A 25,962-nucleotide genomic window follows, 5' to 3' on the forward strand; every position below is an offset into this window, starting at 1 on the left:
ATCAGTCAAAATGCCAGGAAAGAGACAAAGAGCAGAAGTTTAACGGGGGTTGACTTGCAGCTAAACACAGACAAGGGTACCCAACGGATCATTCAGGGGGAGGGGAGTGGGAGAAAATTGTCTTGCTCACCAGAAAGTCGACCGTGAAGCAAAAACGTTCTGAAATGCGTGCGTGCGGGTCACGTCCGTCGCCAGCACCCAGCTTTGTCATACAGCATCTCGCGGGGCAGCCTTGAACGCCAGTCCACATGCTCGCTTACCGAAACTCTGGGCAGGACGAACCATCTCGCTGTTGGCGCTGGCCAGACACCCACACATACGCTTCCTTCTCCTCTTTTGCGCGCCTACACCCGCTTCTTGCTCGCTTCACTCTCGTACCTCTTTCGTTCATGCTTTTTTTATTATCTCAGAACGTATCTCTTTCTCTTCAGAACATATCGCTTTTGCTTTTTTCCCCACTCTCAAAACGTCTCTCTCGCTTCAGAACGTCCCTCTTTCGCCTTTTCCTCTCCTCACAGAACGTCTCTCCTCACAGAACGTCTCTCCTCACAGAACGTCTCTCTCGCTTCAGAACGTCCCTCTTTCGCCTTTTCCTCTCAGAACGTCTCTCCTCACAGAATGTCTTTTTATATCTTCGGGGCGTCTCTACGGGGTGCCGTCCGCCACAAGCTCACCCCACCCCACTGAGGCACGGTTACCATGATGACCCGTACGCTCTTAAAAAAGGTGGGCGTCAGAGCTCGCGAAAGAATGCTGCTGAGGAAAAATGATGGTGGGCTTCAGAGCTTGTGAAAGAAATGTGTGTGAATGTGTCTGTTGTAAAGGAAAAAAAAAGAAGCTTCCCATAAGAGAGGGGATCTATCCTTTACCCTTCTCAATGCATCACATTTAAGAACCCATGAGATGTGGGGATGGGGCTAATCTGAACATGCATTTAAGGAAATAACTGTCTGAGGACCTGGATGTATGGATGCATTCATCAGACCGGATTCTAAAATCTGAAACTATATTATATATATATATATATATATATATATATATATATATATATATATATATATATCTTCTTCTTCTTTTTTCGGCTGCTCCCGTAAGGGGTCGCCACAGCGGATCATCCGTATGATCCGCATAGTGATTTGGCACATGTTTTACGCCGGATGCCCTTCCTGACGCAACCCTAGTCGCCTCTTACGACACAGGGATATGGTACACCTATTTTAACCGGGGTGTACATCGGCCCAGTACACTGGTACTCATTTTGCCAACCTCGGAAGGATGACAGGCTGAGTCAACCCCCTGGTGTATTAATTCAGTGGCCCAACGGGGCTTGAACTCAGGACCTTTTGGATCCCAAGCCGCTGCCCTAACCACTGCGCCAACACCAGGCTATATAGATATAGAAACTGCTTGCCATATATATATATATATATATATATATATATATATATATATATATATATATATATATATATATATATATATATATATATAGATATTGTTACGAATTACATGGTTCGGACGGCCACGCATGACCGCTTCAGCCCAAACGCAGTCGCGCGCCCGCCGAAGACCGGAATTCAGTCGTAGCCTTCCGGATAACCCCGAAAACCCGCTACGGGTGCCTTAATGCACCATAAACTTGTCAATATCCTGTCCGCGTGGTATAGGGTCAATTGTCGAATCTTGATATACCTAATTATCCACGCAGACAGAAATACCGAGAATTTATACCTCGCGGGAGACTTGTACGGAACGAGCCGCTAAGCGCGCTCGTCCCGTGTGCGTTTTGCCGAGCGGTTTTAAATCACCAAGTTCCGTCGGACCAAATTGTCACGTTTATCGTCCTTAATTTGCCAGCGAATTCCCGAACGCATCGTGGCAGTCAATGGTAGGAAAGTGACGCAACGAGCAGATTGACATTCAAACAATGGGGCATTTATTTACACAGGCACATGGCATAAGCAGTCAATGGGGGGATAGGGGACAAGACGCGAGCAAAAGCCGACATCCGATGTATTCAATAATGTACAGTCATGCACTTAATCAGTTCCACTTATTCAGACAAGGCGCCACAGACTTTCATACAAAAACTCAGGAAAAGAAAAGGGCTCACGAGCCTTTATTTCAAACTCGGGAGCCTGGTTGACTGAGGGCTCCGAGAGGCCGCGCAGGTTACCTGGCCGCCCCTAGTGACGGCTCGAGGGTCTTTGGGTCGGCGACCCCTGTGTCTCTGTCCCACCTGGGGCGTCGCAACACGTGCCAGTCGCTTGAGCAGCTTGGCGGGCGGCTCTCCTTGGTTGCTTGGCCTTCCCTGTGGCCTGGTCAATCGGGTCTGGCCGACGACGCTGCCGAGGAGCGAACGGGCCTTGCTCTCTTAGAGTTGATGCTCTTTCAGGACCTGCTCACTCCTCAGCGTCACTCGACCGACTCATGGCAGTCTCCTCGGACCGTGACGTAGCTTGCTCGACTCCAGCTGTTCGACGCGCTCTGTCTCCGGCTGACGACTCTCCACCGACGACTGCCCCTGGCGACTTCTCCCGTCTCCCAACGACGACTGCTTTTGGCGACTGACAACGCCAAGACTCCAACTCCAACTCCAACTGGCTCTGGCGATTCACTTCGCCCTTTTTATAGCCCGGGGTGGGGGGGGGGAGCCGTTCCCTGAACCTTTAACCGAGACTGGCTCCACCCCCTTTCGACCTTCAACCTTCACCCCTGCGGGAAACCCCACCTCTTATGTCACAGGGTGATTTCGGGGGAAGACGTCTTTTTGATCCGAATATGCAAATCGGCCGCTTCGCGGCTGTTTGCACACGGACGGTGTGATGTGGCTTCACTGTTGTGCTGCTGGCTCGCAACCAACGGCATTTTGCGGCTGTCGAGGAGGAGGTGATTGCTTTATGATGTTTGTTTGGAGATGATGGCGTTCCTGTTCTTTGGGGATGATCGGGTTTTTGTAGATGTTGTTAAAATAAAAGATAGAAAAGAATAACACTACCTCAAAGATTCACAGCCCGGCACACGAATAATTCGCTTTACACATCGGTGGGGGAATCCTAACCTGAAACACTTACTTATTGTAATAACTGATCTTCGGGGAACCTGAATGGTGTTTTGTGAATTTCCAAAACTGCAACAATATATATATATATATATATATACACACACACACATATATAATAACCTAAGAAATATATTTGTGATTTACCTATAGATATCTTATGATGGAGCAAATATATATTTGTGACCAAGATGTCTTCTTCTTCTTCAAATTTCCTTCAACAAATTCCACCATGTTGAGATATATATTAAATGTATATATTGTCACAGGTTCGAGGTTTGCCTGAGGGGAAGCACTTGGGTCCCTCCCGAATGCCCAGTCCTGAGGCTGCTGGGCACAGACAGATAACTCCGTGCACCGGCAGTTTGCTGAAGGCCCTGTCACACCTTGACGATTTAGCCAGCGTATGCCTGACGTATGAAAAATTTGGCTAAAACGCTGGCACACGTCAAATACGTTATGGGTAAGTTTGTATACGTTAAGAGCACGCTGGCATATGCCGTAGTACGCTGACATACGTCGTAGTATGCTGGCATACGTTGTAGTACGCCGAGCTGTTAGACGAATTTTCCATGCTTGAAATTTTTTGACGTATGCCAGCGTATGACTCGCACGTTCCGCATAACGCTTGCCATAAGTTGTAGGCACGTTACGCTGTTAGTTGCCATAAGTTGTAGGCATGTTACTTGTAAGTTACTCATAAGTCGAAACACGTCGAGGTAATGTTTAGCGTACCCAAAACTTATTTCTAACCTATGGGTAACGTGTTGTAGGCACGTTACGCGATCGTTGACACACGTCGACACGCGTTACTTGTACGTTGCTCATAAGTCGAAACACGTCAAGGTAATGGTTAGCGTCAGTGTTCCAGACTCCCTGGTTTTTTTTTTTGTTTGTTTTTTTTCTTTTCTTTGGTGTGACGGTGATGTTGACACTTCGATTTCTGGTGTGGTTATAATATAATATAATTAATAGGCTGCCGCTCAACGATTTAAGTCATAACAGCACGAGAAATCGAAGTGTCAACATCACCGTCATACCGAAGAAAAAATAAAAATAAAAACCAGGGAGTCAGGAACACTGACGCTAACCATTACCTCGACGTGTTTCGACTTATGAGTAACGTGTGTCAACGATCGCGTAACGTGTCTACAACTTATGGCCAGCGTATGCGGAACGTGTGTCATACGCCGAGTACGTCGAGAAATTTTCAACATGCTGAAAATTTCTCGACATACTCGGCGTATGACGACGTATGCCAGCGTACTACGACGTATGCCAGCGTGCTCTTAACGTATACAAAACTTACCCATAACGTATTCGACGTGTGCCAGCTTGGTTCGGCAAATTTTTCATACGTCGGCATACACTGGCTAAAATGTCAAGGTGTGACAGCGGTTTCACACTATGATTTCTAGTGCGGGGTTATGATTTGAATCATCGAGCTGCAGCCTATGAATAGCCTTCGCCACGTGATCGTCGGCAATACGCTGCCACGCTATGCATAAGTTAGACTATCGTTGGGCATAGGTTGTGAACGCCGACAACACGCTCAGCATTCATTGGTATAAGTTCTCTATATGTGATTGAAACGTTCTGTGTACGTTACTAATACGTTATGCATACGTCTAACATGTTATTATACGCCCAAAACTTAAAAAAGCATCAATAGTTCAGCGTACACCAGCGTTTTACATACATTTTGATACCTTGCCATACGCTGGCAAAAACGTCAAGGTGTGACAACCCCTTAGGCAACCACAAATGCCGATTGGCACGGCCAATCCAGGCAGTGTTACACTACTTCGCATGACAACTTGCCTGTGGACGGTCGGCTAATTGGGGTGACGTGCCCTCACCACACACTCTGATTACTGCCGAGTGTTATAGTGAGTGTGCGCTGGCTAACGAAGCAAATTGTTGGGGTAGAACATCCCTTCTAAACTTATTTGTGCACTGCATTAGACCAATAAAGGAAAAGACAACCGATACAAAGTGGAAATGACAAAAATAACAATTGTTTATTGCAAGCAATCATTTAATAGCAAGTATTTTTAAGTAAGAATGCAAAAAGGCACGTCGGAGTACATTTAATCATAACACATAGTCTTCTTCAATCTTACACAAAAGACTTGGCCATCATTCACTCAAGAGTGAAGAATAATACAAGAAGGACTTGAAAATAAAGTAAAAGTAAAGTATAGAGAAAAGGAAATCAGTCTTTCCTTCTCTCCCTCACCTCACACAAATATGCAAGAGAATATGGAGGAAAATGGATGGGGAAGATGGGCAGTGGCAGTGATGCGATGGGGATACGCCGCCACGTCCCTGAGGTGCCCAGACCCAGGAGGCGAGTCTTCTCCGGTGTCCCAGATATGCGAGCTGGATGTGTGACTCGCCCTCTGCCTCAGATTCTTCCTCCTCAGGCCCCCGTCAATGAGTTACCGCCGTTCACACTCCTCGTCCTTCGTGGCTGACAGGATCACGAGGGCAGGACGACGCTCGTGGAAGGAGTGTTCTTTCTCCACAGAAGCTCAACACCAACTGCTCGTTAAACCTTCCTTCCTTTACCCTTGCATGCTTTTGTTCCTATCCCTCATGAGTCTTCTCTTCTACTTTGTGCTTTTACTTCTCTCAGCCTTTCTGCTTTCTGAGCTTTTCGCTTATCGTCCCTGCTCGCGCGAACCTGTCTCGTTCGTTTCTCTCCCCTTTCGGCCTCTTCATCACATCAGCTCTTTTCTCTCCCCCCACAAGCCTTCTTCCCCTCCCATTGGTATACAGCCGATGTGGGCAGGTGCCTGACGTCACTTGTAGCAATTGCCACGCCATTCTGAGGGAGCTTTCAACAAAGCCCCTGCCCCGCCCTCCATGCACCAAAAGCCACAGCGAGAGCCCCCAGTCTCCTCCCCGCGCACGCACAATGCTCACTCGCACTGTTCCACACTGTACCACGCCCGCGAGAAGCACAACACCTCATCAGCCACGACGAGCACCAAGCGTCATGAACATGCATGTGAGATGCGACACAAACATGCATGTGAGAGCACCCCATGGGTTATTAAGTAATTTGCGGATGGATGGAAAACGGAAAGTAATTCGGCATGACCGAAGAATGACTGAACGGCCGTGTGATTGAAGGTAAGCCTGATGGGGTGAAGGAGAGACTGTTGAAAGGATGTTTGATGGAGGGGAGATTATTGGTGGACCGTTGAAACAGGCCATTGGGTAATGGAGGGGTGATTGAAAGTAACAGAGGGATTGAACAGAACGATGGTGTGAAGGAAGAAAGATTGAAAGTAAGAGAGGAGGGCTAGGGGGAGGCATTACACAGGACAAATACAGCTTAGCCAATGCATGCCCCCCCCCCCCAAACAGCCCTTTGACAAGGGATCAAGGACTGTCTATACAAAGACTGATAAAATAACTGATCCTCGGGTCACCCACGTGTCCATGTATGCTCTCCCCCTGGGCTAAGTTTTCTTCTTCTCCTTCAAATTTCTTCAACAAATTCTGCCACGTTGAGATGTACCTAATGTGTAAAGCTCTTTCTCACCACTGATTCACTCACTGGCTGATATTAAAGATCGGTACCTTCTGGGTGATGTAGAAAGCTGAAATTTTGTTTGCTGATGGACATCAAAGTCAGTTCACTGGAAAAAAAAATCACAGAATTGTCAGACAACATCCATGATTGAAAATATAAATAGATTTTTTTTTTTTTTAAATGAAAAAAAATGCAGGTTAGTGACCCGAGACAATGGGGAAGCAAGGTAATTTTGTGTGCCGACGGACATTGAAGCCGATACACTAGGAAAAATCACAGAACCATCGGAAAACATCCCTAAATGAAAATTAATAAATGAAAAATCAGATGCAGGTGAACGACCTGAGACAACGGTTCATGTGCTTACACATGTAAGCACAGCCCGCTAGTGTATATATATATATATATATATATATATATATATATATATATATATATATATATATATATATATATATATATATATATATATATATATATATATATATATATATATATATATATATATATATTGAAGAAACACATTTGTGACTTACCTGTATTCATCAGTGCTAATTTTTTTTGTAACTTTGACTTGATTAATCGAGATCGAGATATGGGCAAAATAAAATGTAAAATGTAAAAACCTGGTCGGAAGCCCAAGGGAAGTGGTGTATTGGGGGCACGTCTGCTCTGTTCGACTGGCAGTTCGAATTGCCATTCTAGTCTTTGATACATTTGTGGTGACCTTACCTTCCAGCTCTCACTGATAATTAAAAAATAAATATAAATTTGTGCTCTGTTCCTTTTTATTTATACATGTTGGGTTCTGACTTCTGATTTACAATATATATTCAGTCAGGGCACAAAATATATTTGGCCAACATCCCACCCAGCACTATAGACCCCATCTCCCCCCCCCACAAACCCTGATCCGCTATCCCCCCTCCCCTTCCCTCACTCCTGGAGAAAGCAGGTATGGTCAAAGATGCCTATGCAGCGAAGTGTGGTGAGGTGTGAGTAGCGCACCTATCCACGCCCGTGACCCAGGTTATTTTTATTTTCAGGAGCGATCGAGGCGGTGGTCTGTTGCTGATACCTGGCCTAAATTAAGGGACATGTCAGAAAAACCTGTTTCACACATGGAAGAAGATCACCCGTGGGGCGGGTACCCTGCTAATTATACTAACAGACACGGTGGCGTTTAGGTTGCACACATGGAAGATCACCCGACGCGGTGGCGTCTCCAACCTTCTTTCAAGAGGAAATCATCTGAGAAAGAGTAGTAAAGTTTAGGTTGAAGGAGACAACGGGGAGTTGGAGGGAGTTGGAGCAATTGGAGGAAAAGTTGGTTGGGTTCCAATAAATTGGGAATGGCTGAAGTGTCACAAGTAGACTTGTCTGCAGCACAATGAGCAGTGGTTGGAGGACGAACATGAATGCTGATGGAATGGTCACAGATTAGGGAGCTGAGATTGGGGAATTGTAAGGAATCAAAGTTTGCTGAGTGTCATACGCAGTTTCATCATAGTTTGGTCGGCAATTAACTTTATACCACAAGCAGGACATTGCTGTGGAGAGGAACATGTATTTAAAAATATTCCCTTTGGAGATTGATTGGGGAGGGGGGGGGCAGTTGTGTTAGAGAAGGAAGAGCTATTCTGATGGATTACAACACAACTACCAGAATAAGCATTGCTTCTGTCAAAGGAATCCCCATCCAGGGGGACCAGCAATTCCAGCACGTCCTGTGAAAGATTTCTGATTGCAGACGCCATCCATTCTGGGGATGTGGAGATCTGTGTAGAGGTACGTTAGGTTGATGTGGAGGCCTCTGATGTTATTGAAATATGGTTGATGGTGTGTAGCTTGGTGAGGATGTGGTGGGCTGAAGGGAGTGGTGGTCACAAGGTGGGCAGGTATGGAGATGTGGGCGAGCGTTGCGGTAATCAGGTAGGGATGGGAGCGGGTCAGACGTTGTTCAGAGGGAAGGGGAAACTCATGTGTATTTACTACAATCGACTGTCTACCGCGTTATCCTGTTAATTGTCCCCATTTTAATCTTTTTATCTGGGTAACCCAGGTTTAAATCTTGTACACCATATGTGTTTGTCCATTCTTGTCTACTAATGTCCTTGTAATTCATATAAAAAAGTACACTGATGCTTCTTAACGTCTGTTCTGCATGTGATGTGTACAAGCCCCTCTATGAACCTTGGATAACTGAAGACAGAAAAGGCAATGCATACATCACCGCCGGAGTGAAGAGTTGAGTTAATAAGTACTTGTAGGAATGCTGCATTGTAATTTTCTGATTGATTGTTGTGAATGGGTTTATTTAGAAACTGCCTCCAAAGGGAGAAGGGAGATGTGAGTGAGCATGGTGGGAGAATATGAAATGGCAGAGATGTGGATGAAATGAAGGTTTTGCTGTGGTTGTCAGCACCAGTTACTTGGGGCCATGGCACAACCCCAGGTCACTCAAATATGTAAGAGAATGAATGAATGAATGAAGGTTTAAAAAATAAAAGAAGCAACATTTATATGTTTTGTTTATTTTCCTAAATAATTTGATTGGGACTGAATGTGAAGAATGGGAGAGGGCAAAGTAGAAAGCGAATATGTTTTACAAAGTGGAAGACAATACTTTACAGGAATGAGTTATAGGAAGGCAGTCATGGGCTCAGCAGATAGGAATAAGTTTAGTGCAATGAGAGAAGGTGATTTAACATAAACAATGAGCTGATACTCTAGGTCCCCCACCTTTTGGGTGGTATCAGGAATAGATATGTGTACTATGAAAGCTAAATCTTAAACTGTTTATGAAATTGTAGACCAGGCGATTCATCAATGTGTGTGTCATGCCTCGGATGGAGGTTAAATTGGCATTGCGTCGGCCGGCATTAGTTGGTGGACGTTAAAGATCCCACGGTGTCCTTCACGAAGAGTTAGGGGAGCTATCGTCAGCACCAAAAAAAAATTCCAAATTTTTGATCTAACCGACAAGGTGTGCTACATTATCAGCACAGCTGTACCCCCAGAAAATGATGCTACCCACAGCTTTTATTATTTCACATGCAGCCTGTGGCTGCTGGTTGCACCATTGATGGGAGCACAGCTGTGCCGCTGATGCAGTGCCCCCTGTAAGCTGGTACTCATTTTACTGACCTCAGAAGGATGACAGGCTAAGTCAACCTTCTTGGTGTTGTTTAATGGAATGATAGAGCCTCAAACTCAAGACCCTAAGATCTTAAAGCCAGCAACCTTAACCATGGAGCCATACCAGGCTTTACCCACAGTTATGTGCTGCATAGAAAATGAGAGGAATTCTTAATGTACAGCAGGCCGTCATCTTCCCTTAAAAATTTTTTTTTTCTTAAAAAGGTCGAAGGCTTGCAGTGGAGCTGCCCCTCCCCTCCCCCTCCCCCTCTCCTCCCCCTCCCCTCCCCTCCCCCTCCCCTCCCCCTCCCCCTCCCCCTCCCTCCACCCCCCCCCAAACACACCTCACATCTCACACACATGGATGTACAGACAAATACACGAGACACAACACAAGACCATTAGATGAGATGAACACAGCCACTGAGCTTCAGGGAAGTGCCATCATTTCCCAGGGCACTCTGGGTATCAGCGACTGCGCAACAATGGCCCCGCCTTTCTCATCACACTCAGTGGGGCATTTCCTCCTCCCCATTGATGCCAACCTATAGTGATTGTCTATCATCTGTAAGTAATTGAGGGATGATCTTGATGTTTATGCAATATGTATTGAACGATTGAGTAGTTTATTTTTATTTCTTTTTTACATAATTTTCAACATTTAACTGTAAGAGTGGCAATTTAAAGATGGTTAACCATAGTCATTAAATATGGAATTCTAAATTTCCTACTCAAACAACTTGATGCTCTCCACAATTGCTACGCCAGGACATTTAACAAACTGAACCAAGAGGAAAAGGCATGAGTGGCCCAAAGAAGGAAACAACTTTTGCATCCCAAAATCAGAAGAAACCTAACTTCCTCACAAATACCGGCCAGTAACATGTCTACCAACAACATAAAACTTCCAACAGGAACCATCACAGAAATTATGTACCATCACCTAACACAAAAAGGAGCGTTGGAGGCAGAACAAAAGGGATGTAAGAGCGGTTGTTATGTAACAATTGACCACCTACTACTGCACAAGGCCATACTTGAGAATTGCAAAACGCGAAGAACCCAATTGTCCATTGCTTCGATAGACTATAAAAAAAGCTTTCGACACTGTCCCACATTTGTGTATGATAAAATGCATGCAAATGTACAAAATCAATCCCAAAATAATCAAACTGATTGGAAAAGCAATGGCGCTCTGGAATACCATATTGATATGACAGCACACGGAAGGAAAGATCGAAATACCAGATGTGAAGATATGGTGTGGGATCTTCCAGGGAGACAGTCTTTCCACCTTGTTTTGTCTGGCTCTGGGATCCACTGAGTAACCTCATCAACAAACAAGGACACGGATGCACCCTAATATCCAATAAAAGAACATCCAAAGAAATAGGAAAGATAACACATCTACGAACATGGATGATTTAAACCTCTTAGCACCAAATGATGAAAAATTGTCTAAAGTACAAAAAACAGTCGAAAGTGGCAGCAAAAGTGTGCACGGATTGACCAAGTAGTTTGGGAAGGAAATGTTCGTTTCCACAACTCTGGATGTGACTTTGTGACCTGTGAAGCCTGACTGGCTTTTAAAATTGTGTGAAGCAATAAGATTAATTTCGATTTCATGTCACCTTGATTGTCCAAGTTTTTTTTAAAGATTTCATCTATGTAATCTGTGCATTTCCTCTTTGTTTTTTATTCCGCACACACAAAGCAAAAAGTGGGTTAAGTAATGAGTTCACTTGTCTGCCTGGCCACAAACGTCAGTTTATGATCGTGGAACAACTCGATTTCAATTGAACGTGAATCTGAAGATTAACCTGCAGTTTAGCAGTACAGGTATACCCCACTTTAAGAAAGTTAGCTACATCGAATGGTTTCATTTTGGACTATTCATCTCTTAACAAAGGTCTTCATTTCCGACAACGAAGGATCCGTCAGTGTCATGGTGATTGTGCAATGTCACTTTCGTGGTGATGATGAGTACGGATGTTTTTCCACTGATTAACTTTTCAATGGGGGGGGGGGGGATTGACTTTTCAGAAGGCTTGTGAATAATTACCTGTTCAGAATTAAAGGGTTAAAAATAACCATCTCCCCCACCTCCACCTTTGACAGAAACTTGGACTCGAAATTGTTTTGGGAAGGCCAAATACAAAAAAACCCATCTCCCCGTCATGATCGACAGATCTCCCCGTCATGTCACATGATTTCTCTTAAAAAAAACAACAATATATATATATATATATATATATATATATATATATATATGTATTTCTTCTTCTTCTTTCAGCTGCTCCCGTTAGGGGTCGCCACAGCAGATCATCCGTATGATCCGCATAGTGATTTGGCACATGTTTTACGCCGGATGCCCTTCCTGACACAAAACCTGGTCGCCTCTTACGACACAGGGATATGGTACACCTATTTTAACTGAGGTATACACTATCTATATATATATATATATATATATATATATATATATATATATATATATATATATATATATATATATATGAGCCTGGTGTTGGTGCAGTGGTTAGGGCAGCGGCTTAGGATCCAAAAGGTCCTGAGTTCAAGCCCCGTTGGGACACTGAATTAATACACCAGGGGGTTGACTCAGCCTGTCATCCTTCCGAGGTCGGCGAAGTGAGTACCAGTGTACTGGGCCCGGTGTATACCCCGGTTAAATAGGTGTACCATATCCCTGTGTCGAAAGAGGCGACCAGGGTTGTGTCAGGAAGGGCATCCGGCGTAAAACATGTGCCAAATCACTATGCGGATCATACGGATGATCCGCTGTGGCAACCCCGAACGGGAGCAGCCGAAAGCAGAAGAAGAAGAGATATATATATATATATATATATATATATATATATATATATATATATATATATATATATATATATATATATATATATATATATGTATATATATATATATATATATTTGCCCCATTGAGTGCAGAAAGAAAAGCGACATCATAAAGATGGCCCAGTGGCTGTGTTTGTCTGAAGTCAATCGTAGGGTGTTGTCTTGTATACTTGTCTGCATGTGTGCTTGATTTGTGTTTCAGCTCCTCCATGATTGAGTCTTAGACAATGCAGGAACAAAAAAATTCTGCACGTAAGAGGCTTGGGATTGGTTGTGGTACTTGGCAGGGTTTATGATGGCAGAAAAGATCGCAATAGAGATCGGCGATGACATGAGAAGGTAGTGCACCGCCTGCTTTTGAAATCCTGGAGGGATGAGTGGGATTCAACCGTCTCAGGAAAGCAGTTCCACAAACTTGCAAAAAGAGCATAATGCCTTCATGCCCAATCCACATTACGTTTTATTTTCGATATCTCGTTCATTTTGTATTGTTCCTTGCTTTTATTGAAGATTTCCACCTCCACTAATATAGCGCACTTTCCCCCCCCCCCCCCCCCATTTTCACATCCCACCTCCTTGGTGAAAGTCTCCCATTTCATCTTGGGTGGCAGGGTTAATTCTTCTAACCTTAGTCCATTGCTATAACAGGAAGAGTAGCATTTGAAAAGAGTTTATAAACTCTCATTGCAGCATTAATGAGAATGTAATTTTGCATTCTAAATGACATAAACTTTGAATGACATCGATTTTCCTTTGCTTGTGTTTATTCTGTTTCAGGGGAAGTGGAGAATGAGGATTCATCTTCACTGAGTAAAGAGGAAGTTATGAAGCTGTTTAACTACATCAACATGTGGACTCAGAGGTAGTTTTGTTGCTGTCTTCCTGTTACAGCTTTTGTTGCGTTTTGTGGGGTATGTTTCGCTTTGTCGGCCACTGAGCGAGAAATCACAATCCAATGCCGACTGAACCTGGCCGAGTCCTTCTCGGATCTCCCCTCACCTTCCTCTTCTTTAAGGTCAATGTTCTTATTGCATGGATTATCATCAATACACACCAAATGCTCATAAATTTCATTCTTATTGATCAAGCACTCACTAAAGTGGGTGAATATTCATTTCTTCCCCCCATCCCTACTCTAAAACCCTCCTTTTCTTATTCCGTTTCCCTAATCTAGCTTCGCTTTGAGCTTTACCTTACAATTATGAAATGGTTAACTTCACCTGATATGGTGTTGTATATTTTTTTAAAGATTAGCAATGTGCCTTTAATTATGAACCAATGAAGGATTTGCATTTTTTTTTTCACATTTTACACCTTGTAATGGCAAATTTGGGAATGGTAGTGGGAGAGATTGAGGTAATCTTGCTGGGGAGTGGGTAGGCAGGGAAGAGGAACATGGATGCTATGGACTATAGTTTATCTTGTTTTGGTAACATTTGCATTTGCAAAATGATTGTGCGCCTGTCTTTTTTTTGCCTGGCTGGTGAGGACTGTGTATATACATACATACGTGTGTGTGTGTGTGTGTGTGTGTATGTGTATGTGTATGTGTATGTGTATGTGTATGTGTATGTGTATGTGTATGTGTATGTGTATGTGTATATATATATATATATATATGTACGTATATATATATATAATTGTCATCCTTCCGAGGTCGGCAAAATGAGTGCCAGCATGCTGGTGTACTGTGTCGGAGTGGCGACCCATCCAGGATTGTTCAATAGCCAAGGAGACTGCTTCGGCGGCACCAACGCTCTGCACAGAGTATGGTCCTAATGGATGGATGGATATATATATATATATATATATATATATATATATATATATATATATATCCTGGTGTTGGCATAGTGGTTAGGGTAGTGGCTTGGGATCCAAAAGGTCCTGAGTTCAAGCCCCGTTGGCCGCTTGAATTTATACACACCAGGAGGTTGACTCAGTCTGTCTTCCTTCCGAGGTCGGTGAAGTGAGTACCAGTGTACTGGGCCCGGTGTATGCCCCGGTTAGAATAGGTGTACCATATCCCTGTGGCGTAAGAGGCGACCAGGGTTGCGTCAGGAAGGGCATCCGGCGTAAAACCTGTGCCAAATCATTATGCGGATCATAACGGATGATCCGCTGTGGCGACCCCTAACGGGAGCAGCCGAAAGAAGAAGAGATATATGTATATGTATATACATACATACATGTATGTATGTATATATATATATATATATATATGTATGTATATATATATATATGTATATATATATATATATATATATATATATATATATATATATATATATATATATATATATATATATATATGCACATACATACAGTTAATTTTTCCCAAAGGCCCAGAAGTTTCACTGGCAGGAACTCTGATTAAAAATAACCTTGAGAGGCCATTCGTAAAACAATTTGGATTTGTGTCCAGGGTGCTGAGTCGTCATAAAGACATAACTGATGAATAATTAACCACTCATTGGTCCTTAAAGGGGAACCCAAATGCTCAGATCACCTCGATGCTAATATAACCCAAGACATCGCAACAAAATAGATGTGATGTCTTTTTCGTATTTCCGATATATAAAGTAGGTAATTTTGCGATTAAAAGGCAATCTTCTTATTCTTCACGCTTTGCTGTGACGTCACACCTGGAAGTTGACTGCCAGGTTCACACTGTCTTTGTTTGAGTTACATCGCGGTATGATTTAACTCAAGCGGCGAATAATTTTCGATTTTCCACAAATATGCCGAATGGGTGCATCCTTGGTGGTTGTGGTAATACAAACCGAGATGTTTCCTACTATATCAATGGCCGAAAGGCCCTAAGCAAACAGAAGACCAATAAGGAACCTGAAGAAGTAAAGAGCAAAGACTGAGTCATCAGGAGGAACCTGGATAGGATTCGGGTTTCAGCCGTTACTTCACAACCCTCAAACCCAAACATGCGCAGCCAATTGAGCCTTACAGAAAAATTTCAGCAAGAATTCACTTCTCCTTCGACAGATAGATAATGAAAGAGAGTAAAAGAGATGAAAGAGAAGAAAAAGCAAGAATTAGAATGACAAAAGAAATTTAAATTAAAAAAAAAACTTTGCCAGAAAGTGCATGAGATTTGTCTGAAATACGTGAGTGTGGATTGGGTCAACAAAATGTTTGCTTTTGTTCTCGAAACATTTTACAGAGCACTGTTATGAAACGATAGAGATGGCTATATCTTGTGGTTATCCACCACGATTGAGAGAGGTTGCCATCCCCACAATTAAGCAGAAGAAACGGCCGTCGCTCAAAACTGTAAGACCATCTCTACCCAGCCACGAGCAGGTACACAGGTGACAACTCCCCCCCATAATACCCCATAAACCATTGTCACCCCACCCCCAGCACCATTGCCCCACCCACCCCTTCCACTATCACCCCACAATAACCATCACCGTTGAACACCTCCCCCCCCTTCCACCATCCCCACACAATTCACACCACCACCCACACTCCCCCAAAGCACCACTCCCCCCTCCACTGGGGCAGGACATCGACACAAATGACAACCCGGGAAATTACGAAACGGGACAATCGCATAGCATACAAGACACCTTGTCAGCCTGCAACAGTGGGACAAAGCATTTATCACCCATTTTGTCCGCGGTGTCTGTGTGTGCCTGGGCAGTGTGTCCGTGTCGTGTCTGTACTGTGCCATGTCCGTGCCGTTTTTTTCTGCTGGAGTAATATAACTGATTTCTCAATTGATACAAAACCCTTATAAACTATCAAATGAACAGAAAAACAAAACCTACCAGTCTGTCGTGAATATGTGACCGGCATTTTCATCTTCACCAACATCTCCATTGTCACCATTTTCGACTGAATCGTTCGCACAAGGCTCGAAACGACAAGGCCCCATAACTCCCCCGAAAGTGTTTACATCACTAATTTTGTCTCCAACCGTTCCTTCAAAATCCCACTGATCAGTTTCAGCATACTGAGAACCTTCAGAGTTGATAATTACGGTGGAATTGATATTGGAATCCGAGCTTGAAATACACAGATTCTCGATGTAAGCCACCATTTGGATCAAGGTGGGTTCCAGATCTGACGTCACTGTCGAAAATCAACACTTTTTAGGGATTTTTTTTTGGCACTTTGTGATTGGCAAAAAATAAAAAACCCAAAAATTTTTCCCTTCAAATTAGGTGGTAATTAATGATTGAATTTTCAATGGTTTTCAAAAAATATATATTGACTTTTGGGTTCACCTTTAAGTCATTTTCGTGTGTGTGTGTGTGTGTGTGTGTGTGTGTGTGTGTGTGTGTGTGCGCGTGTGTGTGCGTGTGTGTGTGCGTGCGTGTGTGTGTGTGTGTGTGTGTGTGTGTGCGCGTGTGTGTGCGTGTGTGTGTGCGTGCGTGTGTGTGTGAGAGATAGAATTGTTAGGAACAGAAGATGAAAATACAAGATGTGTGTGCGTGTTATTGGTTGTTATTTCCATATGTGGGTGTCAGAAGGTGAAACGGAGTTAGATTAAATGAAGTTTTCTTTAAGATTATAAAAGGACACCAAATAGAATTCGTGAAATATAACACAATACGAATAGTAAAAACATTATTAACGAGATATTTATACAAATGCATTATTAACTAGAATGACAACCTTCGACATGATGTCGCCAGATATGCCTCTGTCCACATTATTACATCATTATAATACTTGTACCAAGTTTGATTTAAATCCCTGAACCCAGATTTAAAATAATAACCAATTCAGGCTGCCAGACCATGCATCCGATAAGATTGAAATTGATAATATATATTCCACATGTCTCCTCAGTCATAATTGTGATGTTTCACATCGATTGATTAAGTGGTTCAAGAGAGAGATTTGTTAAAGATTTCGTTCAAACCAATATGGCTGCCAGACCATGTGACCTGTTAATTATTCATGAACACCCTGGTATCCCCAAGGCTTGGGGAATGTGTAAGTGAAGTTTCCCCTCGTTTTGTCAAGCCGTTCTCTGGAAGAAGATTTAAAAATGTTTATCCTTCCAAAAATCATAGTTTCCAAACTGTGATGTGACCTATGACGTCACAGGTGGAGAACTTTTGGGTCCTCATGGATGGATAGGCGACCATATCTGTTAAGTTTTGCCTCAATTTGTTTAGCCGTTACGGAGAAGATTTTTGAAGGTTTTATGTTAAAAACAACATGGCTGCCAAATCACGTGACTGATGATGTCATCAATTTTTTTTGCCAATTACAATTTAGCCTTAGATGACCCTCAAAAAGTTTCATAATGATCAGTTAAAGCATTTGACATGAAATCATGATATCATAAGGAAGCCACATGTGACATCGTTTCCCATGGGGAGTACTTCACATGCCAAGTTTCATTTTTTTTCTATGGAGCTGTTTCAGAGATACAGAGGTCCAAAGTTTTTCCTTTTTCCAACATGGCTGCCACACCACATGACCTGTGATGGCAGGGTTATCACAAAAACATCCTGCATGAGTAGTCGCATATATGGTGAAAAATTTGGTGAAATTTCTATGTTGACAAAAAAAAAAAAACCATGCTGCCCCGCTTCGATACAACCCTGCTTCGATCGGACATCACGTGACCCATGACATTCTCTTTATCAAATCAAATTCAGAATGGGTGGCCAATCACGTCTTTGGAGTTACCCATTGATCTGATGAGGCTTTTTGTCCAACATGTCTGTGAGACCATGTGACTGATGATGTTGAAATTTCCAACCAATATTCCCCATGCCGAGTCGGTCATATTAAAAATATCTTGCCAAAAGGTGACCATGTGTGACTTCTTTAAGGTCACACTGAGGTGAACAGAGCTGCTATCCACCAGGAGCGACTCCTTGAGGAATATCTGCCTATTAGAGATTCCGATGAGAATCGTTCTACAGAGTAACCATGAAAAATATGCTTTTGCCTCATAACATCACCAAATGACGTCATAATGTCTCAAGCTTGACATATCTAGAAAGCACTCATCGAGGTGTTCAATTTGAGGTGCTACACGATATGGTTCCTAAAACTTGAAAATTTGACCTTGGGGTCAAATATGTTTGACCTGAGGCGCTAACCATGAAGGTCAAGGCCAATCGCCACCAAAAATTAATCAGCTGAGCGCCAGACCATGAACTATATTCCCATGAAGTTTGAAGACGATCCGATCAAAATTACTCAAAAAATAAGGGTTTCGTCGACTCCCCTGATTTGCGACAAAGTGACCTTGACCTTTGACCTTGACCTTCAAAATTTTATGCCCTGAAAGGGACCTCTATAGGCCTCTGATATGCAAAGTTACAAAAATTTCCAAAGATAACTGTGCTCTGCAGAGTGATTTATACGTGATTACAGACCAAAAAAAAACAAAACAAAAAAAACAGATGAAGGTCAAGGCCAATCGCCACCAAAAATTAATCAGCTGAGCGCCAGACCATGAACTATATTCCCATGAAGTTTGAAGACGATCCGATCGAAATTACTCAAAAAATAAGGGTTTCATCGACTCCCATGATTTGCGCCAAAGTGACCTTGACCTTTGACCTTGACCTTCAAAATTTTGTGCACTGAAAGGGACCTCTATAGGCCTCTGATATGCGAAGTTACAAAAATTTCCGATGATAACTGTGCTCTGCAGAATTTTTTATACGTGATTACAGACAAACAAACAAACAAAAAAAACATACAAGCTGACTAACATATCTTGCAAAAACTTCGTTTTGGCAAGATAAAAACATATTTCTCTGAAACCACTTCGCCTTTCGATGCGAGACTTTGCAGTCATGATCCACCACTGTTGCTACAAATATTTTATACAACAGTAATCTCATCAGTCATGATTTTGCATTCATGATGGTTTAAAAGAAATGATTCAACAACTATTTCTCTGAAACCATTGAACCTATCAATACTAGACTTTGAAGTTTTACTCCACTGCCCTTGCTGCATACATTTGACATAAAAATGATGTCATCAGTCACGTGGTGTGGCAGCCACATTGGTTTCAAAGAAAATATTAAAAAATTATATTTTGGAAACTGCTGCAGAAATCGATACAAAATTTTGCAGCTGTGATTCACTGCCCTTACTCCATGCATCGCAACATCTTTCAAATTGATCTGTTAAGCAGTTTTGGAGAAAAAGGTTTTTTATTTTTCAGTTTTAAAACTAACATGGCTGCCAAACCACATGACTAATGACATTGAAAATTTGGACTTTGCCCAAAATTTAGTATAGGATCACGTGTGAAGTTTTGTTTTAACCGGATAAGGTTGTTTTCTATCCAATATGACTGCCACACCACATGACCTATGATGTCATCATTTCCACACTGAATGTAGGTATATGGTTTGATGATATGTGGTAAATTTTGCTTCGATCGGATTCACGTTCCAGAGAAAACGTTATTTAATATTTTTATTTAATCCACAATGGCTGCCAGACCATGTGACATATCAATTTTTCTTTATCATTTTAACATCCCCAAGTCATGGGGAACATGTCTGTAAAGTTTCTCTTCAATTTGTCCAGCCATTCTGGAGAAGAAGATTTTTGAGGGTTTGAGGTTAAATACAAGATGGCTGCCAGACCATGTGACTTATGACGTCATAGTTACCAAACTTTATTCAGCGTGGATAGTCGATCATTTGTGTGCAGTTTCACTTCGATCTTCAAAGCGGTTCTGGAGAAGAATATTTATTCCTTATTTTTTTTTTCCAAACAATATGGCCACCAAACCATGAGACTGATGACGTTATAATTTTTTATGTGTTGAAATATTTCCTTAGATCAGCGGTTCCCAACCTTTTTCTGATCGAGTACCACTTGGAGGTCCCATACCGTCGCTGCATACCACCTAGTTCCAGAAAAACTCAATTCGAAAAGATATCAATTTATTCACAAGTAGAACACACAAATGAACTAACTGTCAACAAAGAACAAAATTTAATGTGAGGGCTGCATCTGTTTCTTCTGCACCAGCTGGTCGATGCGGGGCATAACTTTGCACAAATGAACTAACTGTCAACAAAGAACAAAATTTAATGCGAGGGCTGCATCTGTTTCTTCTCCACCAGCTGGTCGATGCAGGGCATAACTTTGCTCACAGCACATCGGAAATCATGCCCGGGCGCAGCAAGACGGTTCCGGCTCTTTGACTTGATGGTCATCATGGCTGAGAACCCCTGCTCGGAATCCCACGTAGAGGAGAAAATCAGTAGCTGGGGAACAGCGTGACAGGCTAGTGTCGGGTACGAGGAGGCCATGGTCACCCAGAAGTTCATAGGAGAGCATTCCTTGTGCTTCGTCTTTGCTGTCTCGTCAGCCTGGATATCTATGAGCTCCTCTTGTTCCCTGGTCCTGACAGGCAGATCGCCTGGTTCAACGGAAAACCGATTGATGATGTAGGCACAACATGTAATGTTTTTTTTTTTTAAATGATTATTATTTTTATATATATTTTTAAAGGTTGAGTCCGAAAGTGCTCGCGAACCACCTGGAAGGCCCTCGCATACCACTAGTGGTACGCGTATCTCAGGTTGGGAACCACTGCCTTAGATGAACCTTACAAATTTTCATACTGATAGAGTCCAGCATTCTATTTGTCGAATTTTGACTGGGGCACCACTTCCTGCTGACGCTATAATCAAATGAGTCTTATTCCCCATGCAGAGTCGTTGCCAGGTGCCAAGTTTCAATTTTTTCCATCTTGCAGTTTAGGAGATACAGAGGTCCAAAGTTTTTCTGTTCTTCAATTTTTCCAACATGGCTATCACCCCACGTAACCTATGATGTCATAATTATCATTAAAAAATTCTTCATGACGAGTCACATCTATGGTCAAAATTTCCTGTCAATCGGATAAGTGGTTCCAGAGAAAACAGAAAATTTGCATGTATGGACGGATAGAACCCATAAACATATTATGCCGCCGGCGACATCGTCACTGGAGGCATGAAATAAAAACTATATATATGAAGACCACAGGGGGAAAACCAGAGATGTCACTTTTTTTATAAATTTCAGGGTTATTGTACCTGCCAATAGTTGGCAACATAAGGTTTCCTCTCACAATATTACTTTAACAAATAACCAGGGGTGTCACATAATTTATATGGTATAAAGTTTAGCCGTGCAATGAAAAAACAAGTGTTGTCAAAGCTGAACAAGTAGAAACCCAGAGTTGTCAGTACTTTACTCCTGGTCATCTCCCTTTCATTCATGTTAACTGTTCCACCATAATATTCAGAGTTGAGAAACTAAAAAATAATCAATGTCACCCCCAGGGTGACCAGTATCTTGCCAAAATGTGAACATGAGTGACTTATTTATTCGATTAAAGTTACTCAAAAAATAAGGGTTTCGTCGACCTTGATGCTTAACCTTTTTGTGACCTTGACCTTTGACCTTAACCTTTGTATTTTCGTACGGTTAATGGTATCTCTCCAGGACTGTTGCACATGAAATATCAAGAGATTTTGATGAGAACTGAGGAAATAATATTTTCATGAAAAATCCGTTTTTTCGTCATGATGTCATCAAATGACGTCATAGCGTCAAACTTTTGACAGATCTGGAAAGCACTTATCAAGCGCTTTCATATGAGGTATTACTCGATATGGTATCTAAGATTTCAAAATTTGACCTTGGGGTCAAAAACTTTCGACCTCCAGCGCTAACCATGAAGTGAAAGTCAAGGCCGATAGCCACCAAAAATTAATCAGCTGAGCGCCAGACCATGAACTATATTCCCATGAAGTTTGAAGACGATCCGATCAAAATTACTCAAAAAAATAGGGGTTTCGTCGACCCCTGATTTGCGACAAAGTAACCTTGACCTTTGACCTTGACCTTGAAAATTTTATGCGCTGAAAGGGAACCCTATAGAACTCTGATATGCGAAGTTACAAAAATTTCCAATGATAACTGTGCTCTGCAGAGTGATCGATGCGTGATGACAGACAAAAAAAACAAACAAAAAAAAAAAAAACGTACAAGCTGACAAACATATTTGGTTGTAAAACTTTCACAGCAGAAACTCTGAGCACTACAATGGCCTATTTGGTTATATCATGGGCTCCGTAGTTGGTGCATATCGTGGTTCGAGCCTGGTCAAACCTTTATTGTGACTTTTATGGGACCCACGCCGTGGCTTAATGGTTAGCGCGTCGAAGTACCCATCCTCATTCGATGTACCCACCGCCCAATCAACCTGCTTAGGTATATGAGGGAGTCACATGAGGTGACTTCGGCTATCGCAGGGGTGGTTTATCCTTGGTTTCCTCCCGGTTTTCCATCATATTAAGTAGTACGGAGTAAGAAATGGAGAATCTGTCGTCATGTAAGCGAAACACCCTTGAGTATGGCGTTGAACACAAATCAAACAAAAAAATAAACCAATGTCACCCGCAGGGTGACCCGTATCTTGCCAAAAGGTGACCACGTGTGACTTCTTTAAGGTCACACTGAGGTGAACAGAGCTGCTATCCATCAGGAGCGACTCCTTGAGGAATATCTGCCTCCGAGAGATTCCGATGAGAATCGTTCTACAGAGTAACCATGAAAAATATGCATTTGCCTCATAACGTCACCAAATGACGTCATAATGTCTCGAGCTTGACATATCTAGAAAGCACTCATCAAGGGTTTTCATATGAGGTATTACACGATATGGTACCTAAGATTTCAAAATTTGATCTTGGGGTCAAAATATTTCGACCTTAGGTGCTAACCATGAAGGTCAAGGCCAATCGCCACCAAAAACTAATCAGCTGAGCACCAGACCATATACTACATTCCCATAAAGTTTGGAGATGATTCGATTAAAATTACTCAAAAAATAAGGGTTTTGGCGACCTCCATGATTTACCGCAAAGTGACCTTGACCTTGACCTTTATGTGTGCTGAAGGGTATTGTAATAATACTATGATATGTGTACCCACAAGAGTTTCGATGAGAATTGTGCTCTACAGAGTGAGATAAAGGTGAAAAATTCTATGATTACAGACAAACAAACAAAAAACAACTTACCAAGTAACAGATCTTGCGAAAACGAAGTTTTGGCAAGATAACAATGACCGTTTAATGTTGAAAAAAATAATCTGTGATCACCAAAGTCATGTAATGTATGCTAATAACCAACAAGCATGAATTTGCTACACATCCTGGGTTAAAATTGCATGGCAATTATTAAACAAGGGAATAACCAGTGATGTCAGTTTGCAACATTGATTCGTTCTTTGCTCTTAAGTTAAATAACACAGAAGCTTGGCAAATGCTACATGCTTAATTTGATCGGCCAATGATCACTCTTCCTTTTACTGGAAAAGAAATCTATATGACAGTTATTAAACAGTCCACCAAATTCTTGAAACTTTGTTTTTCAGTTTCTTCAAAATTGACTTATCCTGACATCACTGGTTTTCCCCTTGTGGTCTTCATATGTATAGAATATAATATAAATGTATATATAATATATATATTATATAATATATACTATATGTATACAGGGAAGCCTGAAAGTTACTTTACCCCTGATAAATTTCTCGCACTTCCCTCCGTCCCTTCCCCTCTGCCCTCGCCTGCTATGGTATGCGGAAACATGGACTCAGAAGAATGATGGAGCACAAACAGATACAATGACATTAATTATTGTAAGTACTGTACAATAAAACCTGTATATTGAAAGAGTTCAAGAACAATGCTTCACTGGGAAGGGGTAAAGCGACTTTCAGGCCACCCTGTATAACATATATGTATATTATATGTATATAATATTGTTACGAATTCTGGCCCACCTGGCATGCGATTGGCCGCGTACCTCTAATGGCAGCCGCGTCGCCCACCAGACGGACAATTCAGTCGTGACCCTCCTGGAACTACCGCCAGGAGCCAGTCACGGGTGGGGGTTTAACCTCACCACAACCCAGTCCGCATTCTACCCGCGTGAAATAGGGTGAATCGCCGAATGTCGATATACCTAAATACCCGCGCGGGTAACCTACCGAGGGGTTGCACCACACCGCAGGTCGGCTTAGGACACGAACCGCTTAAGCGGTTCGTTCCGTGCTACAGGGATAACCGAGCGGTGTTATCGCCGACCTCGATGGTTCAGATTATTTATCGGGTGTTTAAAACCCACTACCAATCATTCCACGATTCAAGATTGCACTTTCAAAAGAGGGGAGGGACGCAACGAATGGGAAACATTTCACAAGCACATTTATTACACATATAACACAAACAAGCAAGGGCAGTCATGCAATATGTACAGCAAGAAATGAAAGACGTTGCGACCGACTATAGCATTAAATGTACAGGCTCTTAAACAGGTTTACTTCACGGACTGGCGCCACAAACACATATACAAAAGCCCAAAGAAGAGAAAACCTCCCTTCTGCGGCCGGTGAACCCTCTCCGGCACTTTCCTCGTCCGCACGCGCAGGTCCACCACAGACCGCCTGCGGCGCCTCCTGTCCGCGTCTCCGAGGCGTCGCCCGGGCTCGCCACCGGCCCGCGCCTTCACCGACAGGTCGCTCAACGCCAAGACGAGAGGGAGGGAGAGAGAGAACTCGACCTCGACGACAAAGAAGGAGAGAGATCCAGTACGACCCCGACAGAGAGGATGACGTCGACGACCCAGACAAAAAAGGACTTGACTTCGACCACCAAGAGAGAGCGAGAGCTTGACCTCGACCACCAAGAGAGAGAGCGAGCCCCGCGTGCGGTCCGCCTTATATAGCGCGGGGCTCCGCCCCTCGCCCCACCCCGTTTTCGGCTCCGCCTCCCTTCGAGAAGGTTCCCGAAAAGGGGCGTTCCCTCACTCCGACCGCCTCACGCCGTGCATCTACCAATCGGCAGCGAGCTGCCCTCCCCCTTCCCTTCACACCAAGCGCGGGGAAAATAGGCGGGAAAAAAAACCACACAGGCCTCACAAGAGCTTTTGTTCTGCCAAACCTTCTCGGACGGTTTCCGATGCGGAAACTGTCTTACCGTGGTCCGCGGAGGATGGCGTTCGTAAGCCGCGTACCTCTAATGGCAGCCGCGTCGCCATTATGTAGGATGGGCATAGTGGCGAAGATGGTGGTGATTGTTGTGGGGGTGGTGTGAGCGTGGTGGACGTTGTGGCGTAGTTGGTGGAGGTTGTTGTTTGCATGGAGGTTTGTTGCAATGGTGGCTCAAAATAACGATAGATAAAGAAAAACGGCGATCTCAAAGGGTCGCAGCCCGGTGAATACGAAGAAATCCCTTTAAACAACGGTGGGGACCTATCTGCACATAAACTTAGCGTCACACTGATCTTAGGACCCTTTATGGTGTATTGTGAATTTCCACAGC

At 43.0% G+C, this 25,962-nt stretch overlaps 1 protein-coding gene across 5 annotated transcripts in view; it reads left to right on the forward strand.

The window, feature by feature from the left end:
• Positions 1-25,962, forward strand: part of USP34 (ubiquitin specific peptidase 34) — a 341,601-nt gene that overhangs the window by 8,810 nt on the left and 306,829 nt on the right. For all 5 annotated transcript variants that reach the window (XM_085890368.1, XM_085890370.1, XM_085890369.1 and 2 more), the window contains exon 2: positions 13,395-13,479. In XM_085890368.1, the coding sequence (XP_085746494.1) occupies positions 13,395-13,479 (85 nt within the window). The remainder of the gene's footprint in view (positions 1-13,394; positions 13,480-25,962) is intronic.

Source organism: Eptatretus burgeri, chromosome 7, assembly GCF_056783735.1.
Source record: "Eptatretus burgeri isolate ZD-2024b chromosome 7, Ebu_testis_v1, whole genome shotgun sequence".
Taxonomy (NCBI): domain Eukaryota; kingdom Metazoa; phylum Chordata; class Myxini; order Myxiniformes; family Myxinidae; genus Eptatretus; species Eptatretus burgeri.